General features: G+C 35.6%; 2 protein-coding genes and 1 non-coding gene across 3 annotated transcripts; 2 read left to right on the forward strand and 1 right to left on the reverse strand.

Moving 5' to 3' along the window:
- Positions 1-1,109: 1,109 nt before the first annotated feature.
- Positions 1,110-6,446, reverse strand: LOC140894420 (uncharacterized). The gene is made up of 6 exons (XM_073302927.1): positions 5,630-6,446; positions 5,345-5,443; positions 2,917-4,491; positions 1,893-2,439; positions 1,486-1,614; positions 1,110-1,344 (listed from the first exon to the last, which is right to left on the reverse strand). The coding sequence occupies exons 1-6, from the start codon at positions 6,444-6,446 to the stop codon at positions 1,110-1,112; spliced, it is 3,402 nt and encodes a 1,133-aa protein (XP_073159028.1).
- Positions 6,447-6,504: 58 nt separating this feature from the next.
- On the forward strand, positions 6,505-6,615 carry LOC140870014 (small nucleolar RNA R71). Its single transcript, XR_012146999.1, has one exon. It is a non-coding gene; the product is annotated as a small nucleolar RNA R71 (small nucleolar RNA).
- A 10,598-nt stretch (positions 6,616-17,213) lies between these two features.
- On the forward strand, positions 17,214-21,767 carry LOC140894424 (uncharacterized). The gene is made up of 5 exons (XM_073302930.1): positions 17,214-17,356; positions 17,635-20,008; positions 20,102-20,215; positions 20,915-20,967; positions 21,083-21,767. The coding sequence occupies exons 1-5, from the start codon at positions 17,214-17,216 to the stop codon at positions 21,765-21,767; spliced, it is 3,369 nt and encodes a 1,122-aa protein (XP_073159031.1).
- The last annotated feature ends 813 nt before the right edge of the window (positions 21,768-22,580 follow it).

A 22,580-nucleotide genomic window follows, 5' to 3' on the forward strand; every position in this document is an offset into this window, starting at 1 on the left:
TATTGTGATAAGATGATAAATAAAAACTAATGCGTGTCAGGAGTTTTTGACTCCTTACTCTGCCATTGAAAAAGAAAAATAAATATTATTATAGAAATATATATTTTTTTAAATTTTAATTTTAATTTTTTTTTTTAGAGATAAACCCTCCCCCAAACCTGAATATGACATTGTTTTTAATTTTTTTTTTTAAGAAAAATAAAGAGCACATGATGAAAGAGATATCACCTGGAATTATTGAAGATGAGGAACAAACACAAACTATTTCATGACATGTTGAATCAATGATCCAGTTTTCTTTTCTTACTGGTTGGTTGAGACCAATTGATCTTTGTTATAGCTGAATCAGGTTGATGAACAAAAGCTTGAAGATCATCAATTAATTGGTCTTCATTCGAAGCAGAGATGAGCATCCTTCGTGAATTTTCTGAAATAAAATTTTGTTCCACGGCTACATCGAGAAAAGTCAACAAACCATCATAATAGTTATTGATATTCAACAAGCCAACAGGTTTATTATGGATATTAAGTTGTGCCCAAGAAACAACATGAAAAATTTCTTCTAAAGTACCAAAACCACCAGGTAAGGCAATAAAAGCATCAAAATTTTCTATCATTTTAGTTATTCTCTCGTACATTGATGAAACTTTCAACTCTTCCCCAACCGTAACACCTGTAATATTTCCTTCAGCTAAAGCTGTAGGAATAATACCCAAAACCTGGCTACCTCCAAGATGAGCTGCTGTTGAAATAGATCCCATTAACCCAATATTGCCTCCTCCGTAAACCAAGTGAATTTTTCTCTCTGCTAACTTTTTTCCAAGATTAATTGCTGCATCAACAAATATTTCATTCTTTCCAGTATTAGAACCACAAAAGACACAAATATTTTTCAATTTTTGTGAAGAAGATCCTGTCATGTTTTTTTCTTTTCTTTTAAAAAATATAGAGAGAGTTGAGTGATTTTATAAGGAAAACAAGGAATAAGACAGAAATAGGAATACAGATGTGAACAAAATGATAAAAATAGTAAAAAAAATAATATATAATAATAACATGCATGCGTATAAACAGTGATGTGATTGTGGCTCACAGTGTTCCTTCAATATTTATGAGTCGAGGGTTGGCTTACCATCCAATTTTCTTATAAATTGGCAAATAGGGTCTTTTTTTGTCAGATTCCCAAGACCATCACCATGACGCTGCGCTTGGAATAGTTTCCATAAACGGAGAAGTTGACCTTGTACATCTCCACTAGAATGCGTCTCAAGAGTCAATGAGATATCATCCAATGACTCTTTACTCAGCCCATTCTTAATGAAATCAATTTTATCTTCTCTATTTGTGGAAACATATCCCAAAGATCTGCATTGTCTATTACAAGTCCATCTGGCACAATTATGACAAACATCTAACCTTTTAGCCCTTCTTTTCTTCGCATAGGTACTTTTTCCTAGTCCAGACATATTTCGAACAAGTAAGAATTTTGGAACTTCACCACCTAATCGAACCTTGGCTTCAATTATAAGACGAATATCCTCCGGGATTCCTTTTTGCATAAGCATTCTCAATCTTTCACATCTGCCTTCATAAATCATTCTCAGAACTTTTTTAGAAACAGATGGAAAATATTTACCAAGTTTTTTGATAGCTTCATCCATAATATATATTTATATATATATATATTCAATTATTTTGGGAAATTGAAATAAAACCGACTGAAAGTAGTCACGGAGTACCGTTATCCGCCACTTAACCGGGAAGTGAACTCAATTCTGCAAAAATAAAATAAAAATATAAGTAACAATTAAGTTGGATCATATAAATGCATAAACTCTTCATTAAGAACTTCATTTTCTATAAACGGTTTAAGTCTTTGCCCATTAACTTTAAATACATTATTATTTTTAGGATTTTCAACATCAACAGCACCATGAGGATAGACAAATTTAACAATAAATGGTCCAGACCATCGCGATCTAAGTTTTCCTGGAAACAAATGCAAGCGAGAATTATAAAGTAAAACTTTTTGTCCGATTTCAAAAGATTTTCTCATAATATTTTTATCATGAAATGCTTTTGTTTTATCTTTATAAATCTTTGCATTTTCATATGCATCATTTCTTAATTCTTCTAGTTCATTTAATTGCAATTTTTTTGATTTAGATGCATCATCTAAATTAGTATTAAACGCTTTAATTTCCCAATAAGCTTTATGTTCAATTTCAACAGGTAAATGACAATGCTTTCCAAAAACTAATCTATATGGTGACATCCCCAATGATGTTTTAAATGCAGTTCTATATGCCCATAATGCATCACTTAATCTTAAAGACCAATCTTTTCGATTTGGATTGACTGTTTTTTCCAAAATTTGTTTTATTTCTTTATTTGCAAGTTCAACCTGACCATTCGTTTGAGGGTAATATGGAGTAGAGACTTTATGTGTAATACCATATTTTCTTAACAACGAAGAAAATGATTTATTTATAAAATGACTTCCCCCATCACTTATTATAGCTCTAGGTATTCCAAATCGACTAAAAATATTTTCTTTCAAAAATTTTATCACAACTTTATGATCATTAGTTCTACATGCAATTGCTTCAATCCATTTTGAAACATAATCGACAGCTACTAAAATATAAGTGAATCCAAAAGATAATGGAAATGGACCCATAAAATCTATTCCCCAACTGTCAAATATTTCAATAATCATGATTGGATTTAAAGGCATCATGTTTCGTTTTGAAATTGAACCCATTTTCTGATAATTTTCACAAGATTTGCAAAATGAATGTGTATCTTTGAATAAAGAAGGCCAATAAAATCCACATTGAAAGATTTTTGCAGCTGTTTTCTTTGACGAAAAATTACCTCCACATGCCTCAGAATGACAAAATTTAATGACACTACTTACCTCATTGTCGGGTATGCATCGTCGAAAAATTTGATCAGGACAATACTTAAACAAATAAGGATCATCCCAATAAAATTTTTTGACCTCTTTCAAGAATTTATTTTTATCTTGTGAACTCCAATGAGAAGGCATTTTATTTGTCACAAGAAAATTTACAATATTAGCAAACCAAGGCATAGTAGTAGCATAAAATAGTTGATCATCCGAAAAATTTTCATTTATTGGTATTTCATTTTGAGATGATTCAGAAATTATTCTTGATAAATGATCGGCTACTACATTTTCTTTTCCTTTTTTATCTTTTATTACAAGATCAAATTCTTGTAACAACAAAATCCATCTTATTAATCTCGGCTTAGCATCTTGTTTATTTGATAAATATTTTATGGCAGAATGATCAGTGTAAACAATAGTAGTAGAACCAATTAAATAGGATCGAAATTTATCTAATGCAAACACTACTGAAAGTAATTCTTTTTCAGTTGTTGAATAATTGATTTGAGCACTATTTAAGGTTCTACTTGCATAATAGATCACATAAGGTTTACCTTCTTTTCTTTGTCCTAACACGGCTCCTACAGCATAATCACTTGCATCACACATTAATTCAAATGGTAAAGACCAATCAGGAGGTTGTAAAATAGGTGATGTAGTTAAAAGATTAATTATTTTTTTAAAAGCAGTTTCACATTCTTGAGTCCATTCAAATTGTGCATCTTTTGTTAAAAGATTTGAAATTGGTTTCGATATTATGCTAAAATTTTTTATAAATCTTCTATAAAATCCCGCATGACCCAAAAATGATCGAATTTCTTTGATCGTGTTTGGTGATGATAGATTAGCAATAACATCAACCTTAGCTTTATCAACTTCAATTCCTTTTTCAGATATGACATGCCCTAACACAATTCCGGATTTAACCATGTAGTGACATTTTTCCCAATTTAAAACAAGATTTTTTTCTTCACATCTTTTTAAAACTTCTTCCAAATTTTTAAGACAATTTTCAAATGAGTTTCCAAAAACAGTTATATCATCCATAAAAACTTCCACAAATTCTTCAATCATGTCACTAAAAATACTTAGCATGCATCTTTGAAAAGTAGCCGGGGCATTACATAAACCAAATGGCATTATTTTAAAAGCAAAAGTTCCGAACGGACAAGTGAAAGTAGTTTTTTCTTGATCTTCTAATGATATTGGTATTTGATAATACCCCGAATACCCATCAAGAAAACAATAATAAGGATTACCTGCCACTTTCTCTAAAATTTGATCTAAAAATGGTAACGGAAAGTGATCTTTTCTAGTTGCATCATTTAATTTTCTATAATCAATGCACATACGCCAACTAGATGGAATCCTAGCTTGTAATAATTCTCCCTTTTCATTTTTTATAACAGTGATGCCTGATTTTTTTGGTACTACTTGTGTTGGACTTACCCATTTACTATCCGAGATTGGATAAATAATTCCGGCATCTAATAGTTTTAAAACTTCATTTTTAACAACTTCTTTCATGTGTGGATTTAATCTTCTTTGTGGTTGTTGATATGTTTTAGCATTTTCTTCCAAGTGAATTCTATGTGTGCAGATTAAAGGATTTATACCTTTTATATCTTGCAAAGTCCATCCAATTGCATTTTTGTGTTTTTTAAGTAGTGTTATTACATCTTCTTCTTGTTTTGGTAAGAGGGTAGAAGATATTACAATAGGATATGTTTGATTTTCACCAAGAAAAGCATATTTTAGTTCTATTGGCAAGGGTTTTAATTTCAAGTTTTGGATGATCATTTTCTTTTACTTCTTCAAGTTCATTAATTTCTTCAAATAACTTTGATTTAAAAACATTTTTTGAATCAAAACTTTCCACTAAACAAACTTCAGATTGTTGATTTAAGTTTTCTTGGTGTATATTTTCTTCCACAATTTTTTCTATTGCATTATCATCTTCATCTTCATTAATACTTGGTTGTTTACATAAATTGAACACATTAAGTTCTAAAGTCATATTTCCAAAAGACAATTTCATTATTCCATTTCGACAATTAATTAAAGCATTTGAAGTTGCTAGAAATGGACGTCCCAATATTACTGGAATTTCGTTATGTACTTCTATTGGTTGTGTATCCAAGACAATAAAATCCACAGGATATATGAATTTATCGACTTGAACTAACACATCTTCTACGATACCTCTAGGTATTTTGATTGACCTATCGGCTAGTAAAAGAGTGACAGATGTAGGTTTTAAATCTCCCAACTTAAGCTTTTCATAAACTGAATAAGGAATTAAATTCACACTTGCTCCCAAATCTAACAAAGCTTTTTTAATTTTATTTTTTCCAATAATACATGAAATTGTTGGACAACCGGGATCTTTATATTTCAAGGTAGAATTATTTTGAATAATAGAGCTTACTTGCTCCGTTAAGAATGCTTTCTTCTTTACATGCAATTGTCTTTTCACAGTACATAAATCTTTTAAAAACTTTGCATAAGAAGGCACTTGTTTAATAGCATCTAATAATGGAATATTTATTTTTACTTGTTTAAAAACTTCATAAATATCAGAATCATTTTTTTGTTTTTTATTATTTACTAATGCATGAGGAAAAGGAACATGTTTATTTATTTTATCATCAATTTTCTTATTTTTAGGACTCAAAGCATCATCTTTCTCAAAAGTATCAGGATTTGAATCCTTACTCGTTGAGTTTAATTGATCTTTGTTTTCATCACTATATGGATCATTAACTATTTTACCACTTCTAAGAGTAATAACAGATTTTACTTGATCAAATTTTTCTTGATTTTGATTTTTAGGATTAGGTTGTGGTTGAGATGGAAATTTTCCTTTTTCATGAATATTAAGTGCAGATGCAAATTTTGCAAGAGTTTCTTTCAAATCATTCATAGATTGAATGTTTTGAATATTGATAGACTCTTGCTTTTGAATGTATGCATGAATTTCATCTTCAAAATTTTTTCTTGGAGGTGGGATATAAGGAGCATAACCTTGATGATTTTGGTTATTTTGAAAAGGTTGTTGTAAAGGTTGTGCATTATTATCGTTCCTCCAACTAAAATTGGGATGATTTCTCCAACCAGGATTGTATGTTTGTGAAAAAGGATCTAATGTTGGTTTTTTAAAATTGTTAACATAATTGGCTTGTTCATGGAGACATTCTTTAAATGAAGGCAAAGTAGGACAATGTTTTGTAAGATGATCATGTGTGTCACATATATGACAAACAATTTCTTGAACACTTTTTAATTGATCACTCTTTTTCATTTCTAATGACTCGATTTTTCTTGCTAAAGATGCAAGTTTAGCTTGAATATCTACATCATCTTTAAGATGATAAATACCACCCCCATTTGTTGAATTATTGGTTTTACTTGGTGGTTCAATTGAGCCTATATTATCCCAATTTTGAGCATTTTCTGCTAATGACTCCAAATATTCCATAGCTTCATTTGGGTTTTTATCTTCAAAAGTTCCATTACACATGAATTCTATCATTTGCCTATCTTTAGGTATTAAACCTTCATAAAAGTGAGAAATTATTCTCCATATTTCAAAACCATGATGTGGGCATGTATTAAGTAACTCTTTATATCTATCCCAACATTGATAAAATGTTTCCCCTTGTTTTTGAGAAAAAGTTGTAATTTGTCTTTTAAAAGAGTTTGTTCTATGGGAAGGAAAAAACTTTTTTAGAAATTGTTGTTGCATTTCTTCCCATGATCTTATTGAACTTGATCTCAAATTTTGCAACCATGTTTTAGCTTTATCTTTTAAGAAAAAAGGGAAAAGCTTTAATCGAACAGTATCCATGCTACAATTTTGATCATTATAAGTGTTGCAAACCTCCTCAAATTCTCTTAAATGCAAATATGGATTTTCAGAATCTAAGCCATGAAAATTTGGTAAAAGTTGAATGACTTGTGGCTTAAAATTGAAATTAGATGCATCAGGAGGAAAAACTAAACAAGATGGTGTACTAGTTCTTATTGGATTCATATGGTGCCTAAGTGTTCTTGGTTGTTCATAATCTTGATGATGATTATTATTATTATTATCATCTTGATTATTAGAATTATCGTCCATGTTTAAAATATTTTCAGTTACTCGAACAAGTCTACCACTTTGTTTACGACTCCAAACAATCATACAATTAAAAACAACATACTATTTACATAATAACAAAATTAAACTTAATTTATACCTCCCCGGCAACCGCGCCAAAAACTTGCTACAACTTAAATTGTAATTCACCCAAGTGTAGGTTGTCTGCAAGTAATATACTCGTGAGTACGAGATCGATCCACGGAGAGGATGTTGTAAGTTTAATTTTAGCAATAATATATTATAGATGAAAATATTATTATAAAACTTCAAATACACAAATTATAAAATTGTCAAGGTTTCAAAGGTTCATTGTTGGTTTATTTAAGATTGCTAAATAAAAATAAATAAAAAAAACTAAAATAAAAATAAACATAAAAGAACAATGAAATATTTAAACAAGTATATCATATAATATAGTTCCCACTATATTAATATCAGATTAACCGATATTTAATACATGGTACCCATAATATATATATAGATGAATAAATATGAACATAAAAAGAACAATTAAATATTTAAACAAGTATATCATATAATATAGTTCCCACTATATTAATATCAACCGATATTTAATACATGGTACCCATAATATATATATAAATGCATAAATATAAATTGACATAAAAGTAAATGTTAGATCAAATCACAATATTTTATTTAGAACAACCGGCAGAGCCACGCTATCGTCTAAATAAAATATATGACTTTATGTTAGATGTGATAAAGTAAATGTTAGTTGCGGAAAATTAAAAGTTAGATGCGAGAAAGTAAATGTTAGTTGCGGAAAAGTAAATGTTAGTTGCGATAAAGTAAAAGTTAGATGCGAGAAAGTAAATGTTAGTTCAAATCACAATATATTATTTAGAACAACCGACAGTGTCATGCTATCGTCTAAATAATATATATGACTTTATTATAAATAGATACATATATTTATAGTATATAATTATTGTAGTAATTATTGTATCATATTTGACAACAAATCAAGGTAACCACATTCAAGGTACCAAGCATTTGATGCAAATAGATAACAACAAATCATCCAAAATTATACCTACAAATAAAGATCAATTAGTAAAAATAAAAATAGAAAAGAAAAGAATATACAAAATATAGACAATCTTACTTGACCAACAATGAAACCTTTTCACCTTGACATAAAAAGATTTAGCTTTCCATGAACATGAAACTCAAGAATAAAGATAAAAGAAATTTCATACTTGAACTTGAGAAACTTGCACACTCAAACTTTTATTCTCACACACACAATATTTATTTTACAAATGAAGAATTCTCTACACTCTTGCACACTACAAAGCTTATACAACACATCTATTTATAGGCCAAATGAGAGCAAGAGTCCAAGGCTCATTAAATGTGAAATAGTAAAGTTGGTGGGTGCTTGTCTCCTTGAATGTCAATACCATGACCCAACTTTAATTGGCATGTTTGATGCCTTAGACCACCGATTCAGCCTTTCTTTTCAACATAGAACACGTAGGATATTTTGTGTAGATGTGTTTGGACAACTCATTCACCCCTTTTGGATAAAATATGAAATACTTATGATATTTTTACTCCAAGCTGGTCATAGTAAAAGTAAATCTATCTCCATTTTGATGTTTTATTATTTTGATCATCTTAATGAAGTTTTTGGAATTTTTTGTCTTCTACAAAGTTGAAGATGCCTCTTTTGTGATTCTACAGGTTTTGAGATTACTCCATTATGACCACTGTAGCTTGAGTAATTTTATTTTTACCAAACCTGCGCAAACCGTAAAATACAACATTTTAGTAAAACATTTAAATATAAACACATAACACTAAAATAATACAACTTCATAATTTTAATTAAACTTAAATTTTAAAACACACTTTTTAACATATAAATAATTACAAATTTTAAGTTTCATCAGTGATAACCTGACCTCAGATCAATCTTAGAGTAGACAGAAGAACCCTGCAGTTGATCAAAAAGGTCATCTATTCGGGGTAAAGGATACCTGTTCTTAACTGTAGCCTGATTCAATTGGCGGTAGTCGATACAGAGCCGGATAGAACCATCCTTCTTCCGAACAAAAAGCACAGGAGCACCCCAAGGCGACACACTAGGTCTGATGTATCCCTTGGAAATCAAATCCTCAAGCTGCTCCTTCAACTCTCTCAATTCAACAAGTGCCATACGATAAGGAGCTTTTGAAATAGGTTGAGTACCTGGCACTAAGTCAATACTGAATTCAACCTCTCAAATGGGTGGCAATCCAGGAACATCTTTCGGAAACACATCAGCAAAATCTCTAACCACAGGTAAGTCAACCAAAGATGGGCTAGATTTCAGTACATCAATCGCATAAACCAAAAATCCTTCTGCACCTCTCTGTAACAAACGAGTCATAGATAACACTGAAATCAACGGAATTCTAGGTCGAGAACCCTACCAAAGAATTTCCACTCGTCTGCCATTTCAGGTCTGAACCTGAAAACCTTCAGAAAACAATCAACTGTTGCCCTGTACTTGGTCAAAGCATCTATACCGACAATACAATCAAAATCTGAAAACCCAAGCACAATACAGTCGAATTCTAACAAATTTCCCTCAAAAAAAAGTTCACAGTTCTTGACTAGTCTGACAGAAACAATTCCTCCACCCAAAGGTGAAGTAACAGCTACTACTGTAGGAAACAATTCAGTCGGCAAAACATGCAATAACACAAATTTCTCAGAGATAAAGGAATGGGAAGCACCTGTATCTATCAAGACATAAGCAGAATAATCAAAAATCGAACAGTTACCTGCTATAACATCATCAGGTGCTGCTTGAGCCTGATCCTCTGTCAGAGCAAAGACTCGTGCTTGCTGTCTCGGAGGCTGGTTCGCACTAGTGCTACCTCCCTGTCTGTTTTGCTGTTGCTGAGGTTGGAAAGAGTGCACTGCAGACAACTGCCTCTCCGATTGAGCTGCAGGTCTAGACGAACTCCCACTCTGAGCTCTATCTCTGTTACGTTGTGGGCACACCTTAGAGAAGTGTCCCGGTTGCTGACATGTGTTACAATTACCGAAGACTCCCACACACTGATCCGGTGAGTGTCTTCCCCCACACTTGCTGCAGTACATGGCTGAAGATCCAGAAATCTGTCCTGAACCAAATTGCTTCGTGAAAGAGTGGGTGCCCAGTGAGCCAACTTGTGGCCGTGAGCTTTGATGACTCTTTGTATAAACGATCTTTTGTTTAATATAATTTACACTTTTATTAATGGCAATGACTTTATCTTTCTTCATATTGTTATATTGTGATATACTATTGATGTTTTGATACAGACCTTGAATATACTATAGTGTATGTAAGATATGGTAGAACATGGGGATGTCTATCATGAAATACATCTTATAGTCACTGTATATTCTAAACTGTTTCTAGTCGATTGAGCCGTCCGATAATAAGGATAAGGATCGCTCGAGTTTGAGACTAGCATTTGCGATGCAGAGTACCACGTTTAATTGGTAGGGAACATGGAGATGTTCGAAGCATGCAAATGGATATTCATAGGATGAATAATCGAACTACCCTATCCGGACTTTCCAAGTGGTTATCACTTATCGAGTGGATGAAGTCCGCGGTTTTGGTTGTACACCATTAGTCCTTACTACTTGAAACATCATGGAGACTCTATATGATAGTACTGTGCTTTGACTCGTTTACCGACTCTATTGGGGTCATCAGGTGTCGGGATTGGGTACAGTTACAACACATATAGGAGTCGATGCATTGTTGTCAAGGATTCACCACATACTTGCGAGTGTGGATATCCTATGCGATCTGAGGAGATATTAGTGTGACAAATCTCTGGCCAGAGTACTTGATGTGATTTAAGAAATGGTTTCTTAGTAGCACATGTGATGTCACTAATTTGATCTTCAAGATGTATTGCATAGTTATCGAATCTTGAGCGACTCTCGATATACCAATGGTTGTTGATTCGATCGGGATATATGGATGAAGGGACCGTACTGTACGCTAACCAAAATCTACTGGTTCTTGTAGGCACTATCAGTGATACCTAGGGAATCATGGGGCGATGTTGCTAGGCGCTTTACCATGATTCATTGGGCAAGTCGGAAAGTGTTGTTCCGAGTCACAAGGAGTTGTGAGCCCACGGCTAGCTGTATCCCTGAACCATTGAGGGTCACACAGTGTAATGGAGTTTTAATCCCCGTTGAGATAGTTAAATTTAAAGAGTTAAATTTAATGAACTAAGAAGTTGGACTTCTTAAATAAGAGTAAGGGAGTAGGATTTCCTAAAATGACATAGGGATGGACATTTTTGGAAACCACTGAATTCGGATTCAGGAAAATTTATCTTGACTTTAAAATGTGCAGAAATTGTTTCTGTGCACGTTGGTAAAATCGGTTTATCAATCGGAGTCACGATGAATTTTATATTAATTTTTGAACGTGCGGGCTTTGCTTGTCGGGCCTCAACTTATGACTAATGGGCCCTAAGCTGTTAGTGGCCTGCATTATAAATAAGTTATTGCAGTACAGAAATTAGACACAACTGGTCATAATTGAGAGACAGAAATCGAAAAAACCCTAGCCTCTCTCTCTCATATTTCGGCCGAACCCCTCCCTCTCTGCCTGAGTTTTTCCGGTCTGTGATTTTGAATTGCAGTCTGGAATAACGAATCAAATTCGTTTACTCTCTTCGCAGAAAAAATTCTGATAGATTTTCTAGTGCAATCTATCAGAGGGATTAAACCTCCGTTCGTGGACCTGATTGAAGGAGTTCATCAGTTCCTGGGAGATACAAGAAGTGCAGAGAAATCTGTGTGGAGTCCAATAATCTCGCTTCGAGATTGAAGGTACAATTTAATAATTGTTATTCAATTTTACACACACATAATTTAATCGTTGAATGGTTGATACTCACACTATGGAATCGTTCCATAAATAAAATTTTTAAACTTCCGCTGCACCGGGTATCAATCGTGATTGATCTGAGACCCGCAGTTTTCCAACACTTCGAACCACTGGAACTAGACGAACTGTTCCCTTGCCTTTTGAACTGTTTACCTCTTGCTTTGTACTGATCTTTTCTGCTTTCCCCACTGTTTCCACCTTCATACCTTTGCTGCTGGTTCTGATGCTGCGGTGGCTGATTCTGATACTGAGATGGTGGGTTTTGATACTGCCTCTGTTGCTGAGGTGCTACCTGGTTACCTCTTTGCCTCCACAATCCTGCTTCCGCTCCCTTTGCGTAATTCATAGCATCCGCAAAGTTGTTAGGCCTGTTGGTGTTTACCAACGTGAAGACATCGGGGTTCAAACCATTGATGAACTGATCTGCCTTAGCTTCTTCATCTCCGGCAATTAGCGGTGCAAAACGCAACAGACTATCGAACTTAGCCACGTACTCTTCAATGTTCAGATTCCCTTGCCTCAGATTGGCAAACTCTGCTCCCTTATCTTTGCGATACGAGATATGGAAAAACCGATTATAAAACTCAGATTTAAAAAGAGTCCAAGTAACTTCCGTACCTCTACTCTCCATTGCTTTCTTTGTCATGATCCACCAGCTCTTAACAACCCCACGTAGCTGATGAATGACTAACCTGATTCTGCGGTCATCTGTGTAATCAATGGAATCGAACAGCTGATCAATATCATCCAACCAACTCTCGCAGTCAACTGGATTTTCTGAACCCATCAACAACGGCGGATTGAACGACTGAAACCTCTTCAGCAAGGTTTCCATAGGAGTCGCTGAAGCATCCAACTGATCAACTTCAGTGCTAGCTTGCTCAGTCGCAGGGATAACTGGCGGTGTGTTTCTGTTTATTACTCGACGAGGACCCATCTGATAATCAAAGGTTAGGACACGAGATATCTCAATCGCTACAATCAGTGCCCTTACAACCGCTTGGAATACCGGATACCAGTCGATAACAGAAACAGTTATATCTCAAGTAGATCATGCTTATAAATTAAATCACATAATCATGTAATTCAATAATTCTCAATAATAAAGCATGCTCGCATGGAGATAAGTACATAGTTAAAATAATTCAAACACATGCGAGGAGCCAAATACACGCAGACTCGATCTACCCGCTCACTCTAGTTCGACCAAGAATCTTAACGTCTCTGATACCACTTAATGTGAGACCTCGTTTCTAATCAACTAATATCAGACGACAAACGATAAGTAAACAAGAACCCAAAGTATTTATTTATTTTATTTTTTAAAAAGGAGGCTCGCGCGCCCGCGCCTACGCCTCGCAAATCCCAGCGCGCCCGCGCTCATACCTCGCAAAAACTAGCACGCCCGCGCTCTAAGTAAGAGCGCCCGTGCCCACACCTCGCAAAGAGGCCGCGCGCCCGCGCCGTCCCCTCGCCCAGAGAAGTTAAGGCACTGAAATAAACTCAATCAAAACCTAAACACTAGCATTAAGAGTATTTGATATTCCAATAACAATACAAGAAAGGTTTAGGGGAGAGCAACATTCAATTCGATAGCACCTACATCATTTTTTGCTTACAAAACATATACGAGAAGTTCGAATGACTAAACATGATCGCAAAACATAACTAGGTTGACATGCTGATTCGACTTCTAAACGAGTCTCACTTCTATCTCTTGCTCTGGACGCTAACCAGGTCTATGCTGACTTGATCCTGCCCTTCCTGTTGCCAAGTACACATACAAAACAAAGCAACAGCCGGATAATCGGTGAGAATGATAATCCCAGTAAAAGCAACATATCAAGTAATGCAACAATAAACATGCTTCCAAGACAACAACAAAATCAATAACAACGTAATGAAATGCATGTCTTTAAACCGGGATATCAAATCTGATAGCAAAGGATTGCTGCTGTGCTTTTGGGATCCCGAGGATGAGATCACGTGACGACTCACCGACTCTCCCAATCGTGGTGGTGCCACGTATCCCACTCCTCTAGACTTTGAGCAACTATAATGAGTATGCTAGCACTAGGCGCAATGACTACGTCCTAGGCCACTCGAATATAGCTCCCAAACGTCTAACAAAAGGCTGTTCTGCCCATCGAAACAATAGTGCTGGCTCAATATGAATGCATATGGAAACAAAAGGAACTTAGCCATATAAATTCATTCAAATAATCAACAAAATACAGGTTCCATAAACTAGAACCAGTATCAATGCAATATGTGATTTCAAGGGAAACTCGAGAACCAACTGTCCCGAGTATGCTATCCCACTACAAAGATTGCTTTTACCTTTCAATGCCGTAGATCCAACTCCGTACAAGCTACAACAAAAGATTGTATCAACAACTAGACAACCTAAACAACAAACAACGGTTCAAGGAAATCTCTTTACCGTTCTTCGTCCAACTCTCGACGAATAATGCTGCTAACCCAGGGCTCGACACACTCCAACGAATCTGTACGAATACAAGAGTTGATCAACAACCACGATCATTCACAAGCCAAGGCTTCACTCAATACCAAAAACGATTCGAAAACCCAAAACTCAAACCGACGGCATAACGGCTATAAACTGAACAAACCGAAAATGCAGACAGCAGTTCAATACTGATATAATCTTATTTCAATGCCCAAAACAACAATAACAAAGCAAACCCATCAATCTCAAAATCCACATTTTCGAAAATGGCTTCCAAAAATCATAACAAATCCAAACGTCGCTCTAATTCAAAACCGACAGATAATAAACGATCAGAACTCTATCTAGAACAACATACTCGAATCTAGAACGATTCTAACAACATCCAAAAACTAGAATGTATCCGATCGTAGAAAAACTTACGATATAACAGAGCTCTCACTGCAGTGATCGATAATCTGCCTTCAGAAATAAATTCCAACGGCCGGGTCGAGCTCAGACTGAAATCTGGAAGCTTGGAAAAGGTTGGAGGCGTCTTCAATGGAGCTCACGGTTTGGAGGAGGAAGAAGAAGACTTTGTCAACAAAATCTAAGTGTAGATAATATATAAAAATCAATATTTGCGTTTTAGTCCCTGAAATTTCCAAAATTTGCAAAAAGGACCCTGATCAAAATCAAATCGGCTCGAGAACTCTGTAATCTCTGATTAACTCAAATAAACTCATTTAAGATAAAAACAGGGCGTTACAAGATGTTATTGGATTTGAATTTTAGTTGGATAAATATGTTCTTGAGATAATAGAGACGGTATATCTAAGACGGTTTGAGAAAATACCATCGTTTGAACATGTTTTTGATTTTTGAAGAATTTTTGGAATTTTTGGAGTTTTTGGTTAATGATTTTCAAAAATTAGAGATGATTTGGATGATGATATTGTGATGGAATTGTGGTAATAATAGTGTTGAGAATTTTGGAAATACTTGATTTTAGACGTTATGCCGTCGGGTTGAATTTTGAAGAAATTGTTAAATGATTATTTTAGAAAGAATGACAAGGAATGATATTGAGAAATAATGTTGTCCATTTCGGATTTTGAATTGGAATTTGTTGAATTGGAATCGCAAGAAATCGAGTTATTTAGAGTTCGATCAAGATTGAAATTGATTATTATTTGAAATGCGATTTTTGGATCGAACAAGAAATTGTTATGAATTTCATATGAGTGTAGCTTTCAAGACTTGAGCATTTCCGGACTTGGAATTGAGGTATGGATAGACAATGAAGAGCTTGGGATTGAATCCTCGAGAAGATTTGAGATTCTCGAGCCCAATAAATCACACACTTATTTGCCATATTATTTGAATTATATGAATTGATTGAATATCATAAAATTATCAATTTGATTTTATTCGATGATTATCGATATATAATTCATGCTAATGATTTGATATATGAGATGAGATGCTCAGATTGAGCAGAGATTTTGATATCTTGAATTGCATCATCTCATTCATATTGAGCCAGACTTTATTCAGATTTGATGGCAGACTTGCCTAGATTGCAGCGGACATTTGGGTCTATATTTGAGTGGTATGGAATGTAGATCAACTTCCATTACGAGAATACTTTATATAGGAGTGCCGAAGTCCGGGGTTGAGAAGCTCAACGCCCACCCCGATTGGGAGAGTAGGTGGCGACGTTGTGTTTTTCCCTTAGGATCCCTAAGATCAAGATTCAGACTGAATCAGAGAATTGATAACCCCAGATTATTGAGCATGCATTTCCTCCATGCATTATCCATTTGAGATTACTTATGGATTTATATTGATATCATTGAAATGTTTAAATGCTCATTTGTTTCTGTCATTCATACTGGGTTTTTATACTCACCGGTTTTCCGGCTGTTGCTTTGTCTTGTGTGTGTGCATTGCAACAAGTGGTTCGGGGTCAAGCTTTAGAGGACCTTGAGGATTAAGAATTGAGAGTAGAAGTGGAGCTTGGGTCTATCAGACAAATAAATTTTAAATAAATGTTGAAAACATGTTGAATATTTGAGCTTTCAACCTCGTTGCATGTTATGCGCGTTTGAATGATTTTCAGACATCTTTTTATTGTATGTTGTGATCTAAACTTTGAGAGGTCACCATTTTGGGTTTTTGGAGCAAGAAAAGAAGAGAAAATCAGATTAATTCGAAGCCGCAGCGCGCGTCCGTGCAGCCCGGGGGCGCGGCCGCGCGTCCGGTGCGCATTTTTGCGCAACGGAGGCGCGTCCGCGCCTCCACCACTAAAAAAAAAAAAACTCTTTCCGCGACGCGTTTTTGCGTTGCCGAATGTAGAGTATGCGTCGCCAAATATTATATTGCTTTTATTTTTATATTTGCACCCGAGGTCTCCATATTAGGTGGTATCAGAGAGAGGTTGAGATACCTTGAGTATATTGAAGACTTAGAGCGGGGTAGATCGAGTCACCTTGATTTGATTTTTGCATGAGATTGATTACATTGCATGATTATATGAACTCCATGCAAGCATGCTTAACTGCTTTAAGATTTTGTGATTACTTGATTTTTTTAAAATTAATTGTTGAGCATGTCATGATTGAACAGTGAATCAGGACGATTCCTTTTGAGAATTTCGAGAATGAATCAGAATGATTCTAGATAAGAAATTGAGCATGATTGAATTGAAAGAGCAGAAAATGAGAGATATTGAAATGATATTTTTGATATCTTAATTGTTTATACATTAATATTCTATTATCAGAGAATGGCTCCTCGTAGGACAAGAAACAATCCTAGTACAGAGGAAGCATCTCAGACTGAGGAAGTCCCACGAATAGTAGGAATACCTCAAACTAAACAGGGCAGTGCTGCAGCCGACCCTATGGATACTACTCCTACACCAATGAGGTATTACTAAAGAGATTCCAATCCTTTAAGCCACCAACTCTGAAGGGAACAGAAAATCCCATAGAATGTGAAATTTGGCTTGAAGACATCGAGCAATTATTTAAGTCATTGGACTATTCCGACGAACGTAGAGTTCGACTGATTTTTCACCAATTTCTTGAAGTAGCCAAAAGTTGGTGGGTGACAACTAAGAAAGCCTTGGAGAATCGAGGTACCGTAATCACTTGGAATGTGTTTAAAACTGAATTTTACTAGAGTTTCTTTCCTAATTCTTATAGAAAAGACAAAGGGGCTGAATTTTCCAGTCTGAGACAAGATGAATTGAACATCGAGGACTATGTTGCTAAGTTCTCGAGCTTGCTGAGATTTGCTCCTCATATTGCTGAGGAGGCTATGGCCGATCAATTCATAAATGGCCTCAATCCTGACATCTTTACCTTGGTCAATGCTTGGCGACCGAATAATTTTGCTGATGCCCTTAATAAAGCCAAGGGAGCAGAAGCGGGTATCCTGAGACAGAGAGGGGCCTCATTCATGCTTCAGTCCTTGAGACAGAAACTGCCACCCCCTCAACCACAATTCCAGCAACATAACAGATATGAAGGAGGTAGTAGCAGTAGTAGTCGAAAGGACCGATTCAAACCCAGAGGAAAACGGTTCAAGAAACAAGGTAATAGCTCATCGAGTTTCAATGGACCGAGACAATCTGGTTCGATTCAGAGTTTAGGATACTCAGGTGTGTACTGTAGCAAGTGTGGAGGAAAGAATCCTAGTGATCAGTGCAGAGGAGTTTCAGGTAGCTATAATATATGCCATCAGGTGGGACACTTTGCTAAGGTGTGTCCTAAACGTCGTTCTGAGATGTCGCAAAATATGGGTTCTTCAAGACCTACCTCAAACTTTCAACCTCATAACAGGCCAGATCAGAACAATCGGGGAGGAAGCCAGAATGTGAATCAGCTTCCTAGACAACAAGCGAGGGTATATGCACTCACTGAGGATCAAGCTCAGGCTGCACCAGATGATGTGATAGCAGGTAAATGTTTTATTTCTGGTTATCCTGCTTATGTATTGATAGATACAGGTACTTTTCATACATTCATAGCCAAGAGATTTATTGAGCTGCATTCTTTACCCTCTGAGCCTTTACCTTATGAAGTTGTTAGTTCTTCACCGTTGGGTAAAGGAAATTTATTGGTGAAATTTACTAGAGGTTGTGAACTACAATTTGAAGGGAACGTGATAGAATTCGATTGTATAGTGCTTGATCTGTCTGATTTTGACTGTATTATTGGCATTGATGTACTGACCAAGTACAGGGCTACAGTGGATTGTTTCCACAAAGTTGTCAGATTTAAACCAGAGATGGCAGACGACTTGAAATTCTATGGCAAGGGTTCTAGAGCTAAGATACCTTTGATTTCAGTATTAACTATGACACGTTTACTACAGAGAGGTGCCGAAGGATTCTTGGTCTATGCAGTAAATGTACTGAAATCTATCCCAGAATTAACAGACATTCCAGTTGTGAAAGAATTTGCAGATGTGTTTCCAAACAAAATTCCGGGTTTTCCTCCAACCCGTGAAATTGAATTCAGTATTGAATTGATGTCTGGTACTTTACCTATTTCGAAGGCTCCCTACAGAATGACACCACTTGAACTTAAAGAACTCAAAGAGCAACTTGAAGATCTATTAGCCAAGGGATACATTAGACCGAGTGTGTCACCTTGGGGTGCTCCAGTGCTATTTGTAAGAAAGAAAGATGGGTCGATGAGATTATGTATTGACTATCGACAATTGAATAAAGCCACGGTAAAGAATAAGTACCCTTTGCCCCGAATAGATGATTTATTTGATCAATTACAGGGTTCTTCCATCTATTCGAAGATTGACTTACGATCTGGATATCATCGATTGAGGGTCAGAGAGGCAGATGTGCCCAAGACATCATTTAGAACCAGGTATGGGCATTTTGAATTCCTGGTTATGCCTTTTGGAGTGACGAATGCTCCTGTTGTATTTATGGATTTAATGAACAGAATTTTTCAGAAGTATGTTGACAAGTTCGTGGTTATATTTATTGATGATATTCTGATCTATTCTAAGAATGAAATTGAACATGCAGAACACTTGATAATTATCTTACAGATTTTGAGACAAGAACAATTATATGCCAAGTTGTCCAAGTGCGAGTTTTGGTTGGACCGAGTTGTATTTCTTGGTCATGTGGTTTCAGGAGAAGGGATTTCAGTCGATCCCAGTAAAGTTGAGGCAGTGATTAACTGGCCTAGACCTACTTCTGTTCCTGAAATACGCAGTTTTATGGGTTTAGCAGGGTATTATCGCAGATTTATTGAGGGATTTTCCAGAATTGCGAAGCCAATAACCCAATTAACCCAAAAGAATGCTCCGTATGTTTGGACAGATGCCTGTGAGAAAAGCTTTGTTGAGTTGAAGAGGAGACTAACCAGTGCTCTTGTATTGACTATTCCTTCAGGTATAGGTGGTTTTGTCATTTTTTGTGATGCGTCTCACAGAGGTTTGGGTTGTGTGCTTACGCAAAGAGGCCATGTGATAGCCTATGCATCAAGACAATTGAAACCACATGAGACCCGATATCCCGTACATGATCTTGAACTGGCAGCCATTGTTTTTGCCTTGAAGATTTGGCGCCATTATTTGTACGGTAAAACCTTTGAAATATTTTATGATCATAAGAGTTTGAAATATCTATTTTCTCAGGTAGAACTGAACATGAGACAGAGGCGTTGGTTAGACTTGCTGAAAGATTTTGACTGTGAGATTAAGTATTATCCAGGAAAGTCTAACGCAGCTGCCGATGCCTTGAGTAGAAAGGTATGCAATTTGTCTTTGTATACGATGGGTGTGTATAGATTGATTGAGAATTGTTGTACTTCTGGTTTGGACTTTGAGACAGATATGCAACCGATCAAAATTTTTGCAATCCAATCCGAACCAGAATTAATGATGAGAGTTAAAGAAGCACAAAAATCCAATAAGAACATCCAGAGTTCAATTGAGAAAGTCAAATCTGGACATCAGTCAGAATACCAGGTCAGTGATGATGGAAATTTGTTCGTGAATAACCGTATTGTTGTACCAGATGTTTCAGAATTGAGACAACATATTCTGCAAGAGGCTCATTGCATTAAATTCAGTGTGCACCCAGGCGGTAGAAAAATGTATAATGACTTGAAAAGTCAATTTTGGTGGAAAAATATGAAAGCAGATGTGACAAAATTTGTATCCCAATGCTTAAACTGTCAGCAAGTGAAAGCAGAAAGAAAGCGACCAGTGGTCTATTGCACAGTTTAGCAATTCCAAAATGGAAGTGGGATCACATCACTATGGATTTTGTCACGAGACTACCAAAATCCTTGAGAGGATGCGATGCAATCTGGGTAGTCGTTGACAGACTGACTAAGTCTGCATGTTTTATTCCTTATCAGATGACGTACCGACATGATCAAATGGCCAACATTTACGTCAGAGACGTAGTGAGATTACATGGTGTGCCGAAATCTATCGTTTCAGATCGAGACCCTAGATTCACTTCACACTTTGGCACAGCTTACAAAAAGCTCTTGGTACTCGTTTGCACTTGAGTACAACTTATCATCCTCAGACAGATGGACAGTCAGAGCGGACTATCCAAACTTTAGAAGATATGCTGAGAGCTGTGGTACTAGATTTTGGTACCAGCTGGCAAGATTTGTTGCCACTTGTTGAATTTTCCTATAACAACAGCTATCATGCAAGTATTAAGATGGCTCCTTTTGAGGCGTTATATGGTAGGAAATGTAGATCTCCGTTGTTTTGGGATGATCTTTCAGAAGTACCAGTGACTGGGCCAGATATGATCAGGGATATGTCAGATAAGATAAAGTTGATTCAGTCAAGAATGAGAGCAGCACAAGGCAGACAAGCCAAGTATGCTAATGTTAGACGCAGACCCTTGAGTTTTGAACCAGGTGATCGTGTATTCTTGAAGATATCTCCTTTTCAAGGTACAGTTCGTTTTGGAAAGAGAGGTAAGTTATCACCAAGATATATTGGGCCATATGAGATTCTAGATAGAATTGGTGACCTAGCATACAGATTAGCTCTTCCTCCAGCTCTATCGGATATTCATGATGCATTCCATGTGTCTATGTTAAAGAAGTATCAACCAGATCCTTCCCACGTACTTCGACCAGATGAGGCAGAACTGGATGAGACTTTGAGCTACTTTGAACAACCGATAAAGATTATGGACAGGAAAGATAAGCAGCTCAGAAATAAGTTGATTCCTTTGGTTAAAGTACAGTGGAGCAGACATGGCATGGAAGAAGCAACTTGGGAATTAGAGCAAGACATGAGACAGAAATATCCTGAGCTTTTTATTTGAATATGTTGCATTATTATTTCAATTCAATGTAATTTATTGGGATATAGTTGAGATTTCGAGGACGAAATCTTTTATTAGAGGGGAGGAATTGTAATGCCCCGAGAAATACCCAATTAAATAATTTATGAAGAATTGGAATTTAATTTTATGTTTCATAAATTAAAGGACTGAAATTGAAGTTTATAATGAACAAGGGCTGAATTGCAAGATTTGGAGAAGTTCAGGGACTAATACGCAAAAAGTTGTATGGGACCCCATGGAATAAATGATTAAGGGAGAGTTGTCTCCCTAATCATTCTCCCATTTTTATTCTTCTTCCTCATTCATCCGAGAGGAGAGAAGGGAGACTCCATCTCCCACTACAACAAATATGTTAATTAACAACACTAAAAAGACAACGGTTTTATACACAAATTGTTGTCTTTTTGTTTTTAACAACGGTTTTTGTAAAAACCGTTGTTGTTGGCCGTATTTATAATGTATAAAGACAACGTTTTTGGAAATATGTTGTCTTATATGTATCAAAAACAACGGTTTTTAAAAACCATTGTCTATGAACGGGTTTTTTTGATCTACGACAACGGATTAACCGTTGTCTATGCGCGTTTTTTGGAGGAGTCTACGACAACGGTTTTAAAAACTGTTGTCTATGTGCGTTTTTTAAGCTCTACGACAACAATTTGTTTTTACCGTTGTCTTTTTATATTGTTTTATAGTAGTCTAAGACCACACTTTTGTTATTCCGTTGTCTTTTATTTTATTTTATTTTTTTTTGCTTTAAATTAAAAATGTAAATGTTGAGCTACCCGCTTT

Source organism: Henckelia pumila, chromosome 4, assembly GCF_033568475.1.
Source record: "Henckelia pumila isolate YLH828 chromosome 4, ASM3356847v2, whole genome shotgun sequence".
NCBI lineage: Eukaryota > Viridiplantae > Streptophyta > Magnoliopsida > Lamiales > Gesneriaceae > Henckelia > Henckelia pumila.

Bases quoted from the DNA above. Each gene is read 5' to 3' on its own strand.
- LOC140894420 (XM_073302927.1), bottom strand. From the start codon at position 6,446: ATGATAGAATTCATGTGTAATGGAACTTTTGAAGATAAAAACCCAAAT. The intron at 5,444-5,629 runs GTAAGGATTCAA...TTCCATTATTAG, and splicing joins AGATCAATTAAACTCAACGA to ATGCTATTAAACAAGTGCCT. The intron at 1,345-1,485 runs ATTCTTACTTGT...ATATGTTTCCAC, and splicing joins TTAGGTGGTGAAGTTCCAAA to AAATAGAGAAGATAAAATTG.
- LOC140894424 (XM_073302930.1), top strand. From the start codon at position 17,214: ATGGCTCCTCGTAGGACAAGAAACAATCCTAGTACAGAGGAAGCATCT. The intron at 17,357-17,634 runs GTATTACTAAAG...TAATTCTTATAG, and splicing joins ACTACTCCTACACCAATGAG to AAAAGACAAAGGGGCTGAAT. The intron at 20,009-20,101 runs GTTTTTGCCTTG...CTATTTTCTCAG, and splicing joins ATCTTGAACTGGCAGCCATT to GTAGAACTGAACATGAGACA.